This window comes from Arachis ipaensis, chromosome B10, assembly GCF_059453495.1.
Source record: "Arachis ipaensis isolate K30076 ecotype BB chromosome B10, ASM5945349v1, whole genome shotgun sequence".
In the NCBI taxonomy this organism is placed as follows: domain Eukaryota; kingdom Viridiplantae; phylum Streptophyta; class Magnoliopsida; order Fabales; family Fabaceae; genus Arachis; species Arachis ipaensis.
The window spans coordinates 57,627,324-57,636,882 of NC_142435.1; the positions used below are offsets into that span (position 1 = coordinate 57,627,324).

Consider the following 9,559-nt stretch of genomic DNA (forward strand, 5'->3'; position numbering starts at 1 on the left):
GAGGGTGTTGCTGCCAAAAGGGTTGATTAGATCCTCTTGGTTCCATCCATCCTTGATTGGTCTGACCTTGATGCACATTCCTGCTGTAACTTCTATTTCCTTTAACAATATTAGAACCAAACTCAAAGCGAGAGGGGTGAGAGTTCATAGTAGCAAATAAAGATAAAAAGGAAAAACAAAAATAAATAAACAAGCAAAAGAAAAATATTTACAATAACCAATAATAAGGCACACGTTAGCAGTTCCCCGGCAACGGCGCCATTTTGACGTTAGGATTTCTGCTGGTAAAGAATGTCATAAAAATAGTCGCGTTGTAGATATAGTCTCTAAACCGACAAAAATCCCTTCGAACAAACGTTTTGGGTGTCACAAGTAACAAACCCCTTAGAAATTGTTAACCGAGTATTCAAACCTCGGGTCGTCTTCTCAAGGAGCTGCGAGGAAGTATGTTCTTATTATTGGTTATAAAGGTTATAATCGGGGTTTAGAAGGTGAGAAGCAAGTAATTTAACTGACGAGTGAATTAAATGGCGATTAAAAATAAATAATAACTGTAAAACAACTTTTGGCAAGATAAGGGAAATTAGAAGTCCAACTTAGCTATCCCTCTCAACAATAATGAAAGTTGTATCTTAATTCCACTTGGTCAACCTGTACCAGGGCAAGGAAAGTCAAGGGACTAATTGAATTGACCTTTGAATCCTATTTATTTCCTAAGAAAAGGTTAGGATTACTTAGGTTCAGCTCAATTAGCAAGATAACGATTATCAATTATGTTGAGTTTAATAACTGTTGAGTTACTAAATTCTTAACCAGAACCAAAAGGGGAAAAAGTAAAATTGCTGGAATAATAAAAATATCCTTAGATGGGAATTAATGGTAACTTAAATCAAAGGGAGCAATCATAAACTGAAAATACCTCAAATATCATTAATTCAAATAACTGTCTGTAACATGGAAGAATTCTTAGATCAAATTATAATAATCAATTCAAATGTTGGAATAAATAGATAAAAGTAAAACTAAAATAAAAGAACATTAAACCTGGGATCCAGAGTTACTCTTAAAACAAGAAGAAATCCTAAATCCTAAAAGAGAGAGAGAGAAGATCTCCCTCTCAACTAAATCTAAATCATTGAAAGGTAAAATATGCGAGCTCCCTTTGAATGGATGCATTCCCACACTTTATAACCTCTGGTCTATGCTGTCTGTACTTGGATTTGGGCCAAAAAGGGCTTCAGAATTCGCTGGGGGCGCATTCTGTAAATTCTGATATGTGGGCCTGTCACGCGTCCGCGTGGGTCACGCAGTCGCGTCATTTGGAGCCTTTCCCTGCCACGCGGTCGCGTCAGTCATGCGACCGCGTCATATGTGTTCTGCTTAAGGCATGCGGTCGCGTCAGTCATGCGGCCGCGTCGCTTCTGATTCATGCTTGGCACGCGATCGCGTCATCCATGCGATCGCGTCGATACCAGTTTCCTTAAAGCTCCGTTTTGCTTCCTCCTTCCATTTTAGTATGTTTCCTTTTTCATCCTTTAAGTCATTCTGCCTTAGAAAATCTGAAACTACTCAACACACTAATCATGGTATCGAATGGAAATAAAGGTAATTAAATTAATTGATTTTAAAGCTTAGGAAACATGTTTTTCACAATATGACATAATAAGGAAGGGAAAGTAAAACCATGCAATTAATGTGAATAAGTAGGTGAAGAGTTGAATAAATCACTCTAATTAAGCACAAAAGAACTCATGAAATATGGGTTTATCAGAGTCCATTGGTGAATGCATGATGGTGGACACAATGGAGAAGCTAGTTCAAGGAGTTCTAGAAGAAGAACAATGTGGGGAATCAATGGAGCAAGATCAACAAGCATCATGTGGTGAAATACCACAGGAAATCATAGAAGGTTCAATCATGTTAGACAAGGCAAGCAATAAGGAAGTGGAAGCACCAAAATTGGAGTTGAAGACCTTGCCTTCAAGCTTGAAGTATGCCTACTTGGGTGACAACAACACATATCCAGTTATCATCAACTCAAGCTTGAGTAAAGAGCAAGAAGAGGAGCTTATCAATGTGTTGAGACAACACAAGGATGCCATAGGATGGACACTTTCAGATCTAAAGGGGATTAGTCCTTCAATGTGCATGCATAAAATCCTTCTTGAGGAAGGTGCTATGCCTTCAAGACAACCACAAAGAAGACTAAATCCAACAATGAATGAAGTGGTGCAAAATGAAGTGCTGAAGTTGTGGCAAGTAGAGGTGATATACCCAATCTCAGATAACCCTTGGGTGAGCCCAGTGCAAGTAGTTCCTAAGAAGGGAGGAGTCACTATTGTGCCAAATGAAAGAAATGAATTAATACCAACAAGAACAGTGACTGGATGGCGCATGTGCATAGATTATAGGAAGCTCAATGAAGCCACAAGAAAGGATCATTTTCCCCTACCTTTCATGGATCAAATGTTGGAAAGGCTAGCTGGACATGAATATTACTATTTCTTAGATGGATACTCAGGCTATAATCAGATTGTAGTAGACTCCAAAGACCAAGAGAAGACTTCCTTTACTTGTCCTTATGGTGTCTTTACATATAGGAGAATACCCTTTGGATTGTACAATGCACCTACCACATTTCAAAGGTGCATGCTCTCTATATTCTCTGACATGATTGAAAGGTTTATTAAGGTTTTCATGGATGATTTCTCTGTGTTTGGTGATTCATTTTCTAAGTGCTTACACCATCTTACCGTGGTGCTAAAGAGATGCCAAGAGACCAACCTAGTCTTAAACTGGGAAAAGTATCATTTTATGGTCACCGAAGGGTGGTCTTTGGTCACAAAATCTCTAAGAAAGGCATAGAGGTGGACAAGGCTAAGGTGGAAGTGATTGAGAAATTACCCCCACCTTGTAATGTCAAAGCAATTAGAAGTTTCTTAGGATATGCTGGGTTTTATAGAAGGTTCATTAGAGACTTTTCAAAGATTGCCAAACCTTTAAGTAACTTACTTGTCTCTAATGTACCTTTTGTTTTTTATAGAGAATGTATGCTAGCCTTTAAGGAGTTAAAAAGTAGGCTTTCTTTTGCACCTATTATAGCACCACCTAGCTGGGATTTATCTTTTGAGTTGATGTGTGATGCATCAGATTTTGCTATTGGTGCTGTTTTAGGACAAAGGAGAGATAAACTAGTGCATGTCATCTATTATGCTAGCAAGGTTCTTAATGAGAATCAAATGAACTACACCACCACAGAGAAAGAACTTCTTGTCACTGTTTTTGCATTTGATAAGTTTAGATCATATCTTATTGGTTCTAAAGTCATTGTGTTTACTGATTATGCAGCTCTTAAGTACATGTTAACCAAGCAAGAATCTAAGCCTAGACTGATAAGATGGGTCTTGCTACTTCAAGAATTCAATATTGAGATTAAGGATAGAAGTGGGAAGAGAACAAAGTGGCTGATCACTTATCAAGAATCCTAAATGAGGAAGATAGAGCACACAACCTTGCAATGAATGAGAGCTTTTCGGGTGAACAGTTGATGATGATCCAAGAAGCTCCCTAGTTTGCGGATATAGCCAATTTCAAGGCTATTGGGTAGCTACCATCTAACATCAACAAGCACATGAGAAGAAAGCTCATCAATGATGCCAAGCACTACATTTCTGATGATCCTTACTTATTCAAGAAAAGTGCTGACGGTATTCTAAAAAGATGCACCTCCCATGAGGAAGGATAAGAGGTCCTTTGGCATTGCCATGGATCTAGTTATGGAGGACATTTTAGTGGAGAAAGGACTGCCGCCAAGGTGTTGCAATATGGATTCTTTTGGCCTACAATATTCAAGGATGCTAAAGAGTTTGTGATAAGGTGTAATGAGTGTCAAAGAGCTCAGAACCTACCCAAAAAGAATGAAATACCACAGAGATTCATTATGGAGTTGGAGTTGTTTGATATTTGGGGAATTGATTTCATGGGACCATTCCCACCTTCATACTCAAACAATTACATACTAGTGGCTGTAGATTATGTGTCAAAGTGGGTAGAGGCCATAGCTACATCAACAAATGACAACAAAGTGGTGATCAACTTATTGAGGAGGAATATATTCAGCCGGTTTGGAGTTCCTAGAGCTCTTATAAGTGATGGGAGAACTCACTTTTGCAACAAGCAACTTGAGACACTCCTCCTAAAATATGGTGTCAAGCACAAGGTAGCAACTCCATGCCATCCACAAACCAATGATCAAGCTGAAATTTCAAATAGAGAGCTCAAGAGAATCCTTGAGAAGACTGTTGGAAACTCAAGAAAAGATTGGTCCAAGAAGCTAGATGATGCATTATGGGCCTATAGAATAGCTTTCGAGACACCTATTGGTATGTCTCCATACTAATTGGTGTTTGGAAAAGCTTGTTATCTACCAGTGGAGCTTGAACATAGAGCATTTTGGGCTCTAAAGATGTTAAACTTTGATAATCAAACTGCTGGAAAAAGAAGATTACTACAATTCAATGAGCTAGAAGAATTCAGATCTCAAACTTATAAAAATGCCAAAATTTACAAGGAGAATACAAAGAAATGGCATGATCAAAAGCTAGCAAGAAGAGAGTTTGTAGAAGGCCAAAAGGTGTTATTATACAACTCAAGGCTCAGGTTCTTCCCAAGGAAGCTAAAGTCAAGATGGTCTAGACCCTTCACAATCCTCAAAGCCTCTTCCGATGGTCATGTAGATCTTATGGAGGAGAAGACACAAAGAACCTTCACTGTCAATGGCCACAGGCTTAAGCACTATTTGGGAGACTAATTGGATGAACAAAGAGTGAACTACACCCTCAGCTGAAGAGGGAGAATCGTCATGCTAATGATATTAAAGAAGTGCTAGTTGGGAGGCACCCCAACACTCATATCCTTTCGATTTCATGCCTTCTAGTACATGTTTAGCCACTTGGATTGTTTGATTTTCAATTTCAGTTGTTAATTAGTTGATAGTCCTTTGATTTGTTTTTGCTCATAGTTTTCTAGTTAACTAGGATTGTAAAGTTTCATGTTACACTATTTGAGGTTGGTTTATTGGGTTGAAAAACTAGCTAAAGAGCTAAGTTTGATGTGGCCACTAACCCACTTAATTTGAGCTTACATCAAACTAATTGGATTAACCTTGGGAGTAAGCCAAAAATTAAGTTTGGTGTGGCCACCATCATAATAACTTCTTACATATAGCCCAATTCATTCATGTTCGAAGGCAATTGGTGGGTGCATAAATGAGTACTTTATTGTGTACGTATGAATTGGAAGTGGAAGAATATGAATTAAAATTATTCCATTCATAATGCACACAATAAAGTCTAATTATGAAACCAATTACCACATGCCGTGAATCTAAGTTTGGTGTCCAAAGGACACCTACTAAATGCCATTTAGCTAGAAGAATATGAAGCAATTTCATTCTGATTACTGATGGGGGTTTCAATTTGGGTTTTCAGAAAAAAGAGGGGCCCACATGACATTGATAGCTCATTGACGAAGGCCAATGGTACGGGTTTGAATTTTCACACTAAAAGTAGAATTTGTCCATTGTAAGTATAGTCCAAACCCAACAATTGACCATCAATCTAATGTTTAAATTCAAATCAAATAACTGAGATCAAGAGTACTTCAACCTCGGGTCGTTCTCCCTTGGACACAATCGAAATGTTTCTCCTTCGGTTGTTAAGAGGACAAAAGGGGTTTTGAATTAAAGAATGAAGGATTAAAGAAACTAAGTAATAAAAGAACTAAGAGATGCTCAAAATTATAATTAATGCAAATAAAGAGGAGGTAAGATCAAAACTAGTGAAAATGCATAAAAGAAGCCTTGATTTGGGAATTGAGGGTCCAAGGAATTCTATCATTGCCATAACCACAACTATGATAAGTATGATGAGTCAATCTCACCTAGTTAACCCCAACCATCGAGGAGTAAGTCAAGCAAGCATAATTGACCTCAATCCATAAGTCCTAACCAACTTACCAAACTAGTTGATAAAAGGCTAGCGTCAATAGAAACAAGAGTCAACTAACTACCCTAGAGTTACCACTAAATGTCGGATATTACGCTCTAGTATCCTAGGAACTCAAATCTCAAGTCAAGGTGTGAAAATCTACTCAAAATCTAAAGTTGGCATTTTCACAAACACCTTGCGTGCATAAAAATAAAACATGGAAATTGCAAGGAAAAATAGAGATCTATAACCAACTATCAACAAAACCAAATATGAACAAGTAATCAAGTATAAAGAAAGCATGAAACATTAAATTCATTGATCAAAATTTCAAAAAAACATAAAATTGCAAGTATGAACAAAGTAACTTGAACCATAAGAAAATAAAGACAAAAGTAATGTAATTAAAGACAAGATCAAGAGTACTTACAATTGAAGAAGCAAAATCCAAAAGAAAAGCTTGCTATAAAATGCTACAATGGAGATGGAAATTAAACCCTAGGAGAGCTTTCTACTCTACAGTACTCCTACTCCTAATACTATGAAAAACTTAACAAAAACCTACTTAAAAGTGAGCTCCCGTCATAAGTGTTGAATTCCCCTTTATATAGCACTGCCATTCAGCATTTCAGCTTTCCAAAAATGAGCCAAAGGCCTCTAAATTCGTGCAGCATGTGTTTCATTAATGCAATCACGTGCAGGGACCTGTGCGGATGCACAGACGTGTGCCGTGTGCATACGCACACTCGGCTGAAAGTTGACCTGTGCGTACACACAGGTACTTATACGCACGCACACATAGAAATATTCGCTTGTGCGCACGCACGTAGGGCTATGCGAACGCACACTTCACCGTGTGTGTTTTTCCTTATTTTCTTCATGTTTTTTCCCTTGTACATGCTTTCTTCCATTTTTAGCCATCCATTCTTGTCTCTAAGGCCTGAAATCACTCATAAACCATATCACGACATCAAATGACTTAAAAGTGGAATTAAAAATCACTAATCTAAGCATTAAAATGCATGATTTCACATTTAGAATCAAATTAGGGACCAAACACAAAAGTATGCTATTTTGGTGATTAAGTGTGAGTTCATGTGCTAGAATCCATTCAAATCAAGCCAAAATACATCGAAAAATATGGACTCATCACTCATCAAGTCAGGGAGTGATGGCGATGGTTATTGGCGGTCTAGAATCTCTCTTAATAGAAATAGAACTTCGTTGTAAGTATAGTTCCAAACCAACTAATAACTCTCGATCAAATTTCAATGGAATTGGTTGTCACAAGTTCAACCCCAATAAAAATAATCGAAGTATTCAAACCTCAGGTCGTCTGACAAGAAATGGGCAAACATATGCATCAACATTGGTTAGAATTCCAGGGTTGCAAGTCATGAGCAAGAAATTAAACTAAGAATCCTAAGAAGCAAGTAATCCTAAAATGCAAGGAACTAATTCAAGTGACTAAAGCAAGATGTGAGCAATTCCAAACTAATAAGATAACATCAAATATAGTTCTACTCTAAAACTAAACAAATAACTATAACTAAGACAAAGTGATGAACGAACTTTTGTGTGGTCTAGAATTCCACTAATGACTTCTCGTTGTAAAGTATAGTTTCTAAACCAACAATAGTCCTTTCATACAAAAATTGTGTTTGTCACTAGTACAAACCACTAAATTTGTAAACCGAAGTATTTAAACCTCAGGTCATTCTCCCTAGGAATTACAATAAAGTGTCTTGTTATTGGTTATGAGGTATGTTTTGGGATTTTTGATAAGAGACATGAAAGATAAATGACAAGGAAGTAAACTAATAGCTACAAATGTCTTGGCAAGGATCAACCCCATTAAGTCATCCTCTAACTAATAAAAGAAAGTCAAATGAGCTATGTCAATCCAAGTCCATAAGTCCTAGTTCTACACCTAATCAATTGGTGAGATCTAGCGTTAATGGCTCCCAATTGTCAATCACTTGGACATTAGTAACTCAAGAGTTCCTAAGTTACCTTCCCAAGCCAAGAGCACAAAATTCTACTCTAAAATCCAACTAAGAATTTTATCAAACACTTAGAAGGAATAAAAGCAAAGCATAGTAAAAAGTGCAAGGAAATTAAATCTACAGTATTCAATTGCAAGAAATTAAACAACAACAAATCAAATGAACAATAAAGGAACATGAAAACATAAATTGCATTGAAATGAAAATAGAAGAAACAAAAGTGCATGAGCATAAAAGTAGAGAATCATAAGAATGAAATACAAAATTAGAGAGAAGAAGAGTAGAGGAACAAGGAATTGTAAAGGGAAAGTAAATCAAAGCATGAATTAAACCTAGATCTAAGAAATTCTAATCCTAATTCTAGAGAGAAGAGGGAGCTTCTCTCTCTAGAAACTAAGCTACATGATGCTAATGCTACAAACAATTGCTCCCCCTTTGCCCAAGCTTGAATTCTGCATGAAATAGCATTAGAAATGAGTTGGGTTGGGCCTAAAGTGTTTCAGAAATCGATGGGGGCGATTTCACTTTAGTGGGCCACGGACAACATCGGTGCGCACGTGTACATGGCGCGTGAGCGCCCCTGAGGGCGAAGTAACATATGAAAAATTTTATATCATTTCGAAGCCCCGGATGTTATCTTTCCAACGCAACTAGAACCACCTCATTTGGACCTCTGTAGCTCAAGTTATGGTCAATTGAGTGCAAAGAGGTCGGACTTGACAGCTTTACGGTTCCTTCATTTCTTCCTGAGTTCTCCCACTTTGTATGCTTTTCTCCTCACTTCTTCCATCCAATACTTGCCCTATGAACCTGAAATCACTCAACAAATACATCAAGGCATCGAATGGAATTAAAGTGAATTAAATTTAGCTATTTTAAGGGCTAAAAAACATGTTTTCACATGTAAGCACAAATCAAGGGAGAATTGCAAAACCATGCTATTTCATTGAATAAATGTGGGAAAAGGTGATAAAATCCCCCAAATTAAGCACAAGATAGACCACAAAATTGGGGTTTATCACAAAGCAATTAGGATTTTTAGATTTTCAAATAAGAATAATAAAAGCAACTCTTGGCTAAGCATGGGAATTGGGGTCACCATCCTTGTCTAATAACCGTATCTTGACAATTATAAGGAATCAAACTCATTAAGTTTACTTCTATACTTGAAGTATATTAAATGGTTTGGTCAACATCAACCCATAAGGTCCAACCTAGCCACTAATTGACTTAATAGTAGGCTAGTGTCAATGGTTATCAAATTGACCACTAAGGGTTCCCAAATCATCAAATCCATTAGACCCAATGACTCAAGTTTACCCAATTCCCTTAGCCTAGGCCAAGAGTAAAGAGAACTACTCCATAATCAAAGGAAACATTTCATCAAACACATGATAAGCATTACTAAAAGACATATTCAAATTGCAATTAAATTGAAATTAACAAGTACCCACTAACAATTATCAATGTAAATTCACTCAAATAACACAATTAATCATGAAAATCATCAATGTAACATTAACAATTCAAGATCCATAGGATTCACAAAATGGGTAGAAAATGACA

At 37.0% G+C, this 9,559-nt stretch overlaps 1 protein-coding gene across 1 annotated transcript; it reads left to right on the forward strand.

Annotated features, from left to right (window-relative positions):
* The first annotated feature begins 1,758 nt into the window (after positions 1-1,758).
* On the forward strand, positions 1,759-3,488 carry LOC148580171 (uncharacterized). Its single transcript, XM_088491746.1, has 3 exons — positions 1,759-2,255; positions 2,601-2,681; positions 3,044-3,488. The coding sequence occupies exons 1-3, from the start codon at positions 1,759-1,761 to the stop codon at positions 3,486-3,488; spliced, it is 1,023 nt and encodes a 340-aa protein (XP_088347872.1).
* Positions 3,489-9,559: the final 6,071 nt, after the last annotated feature.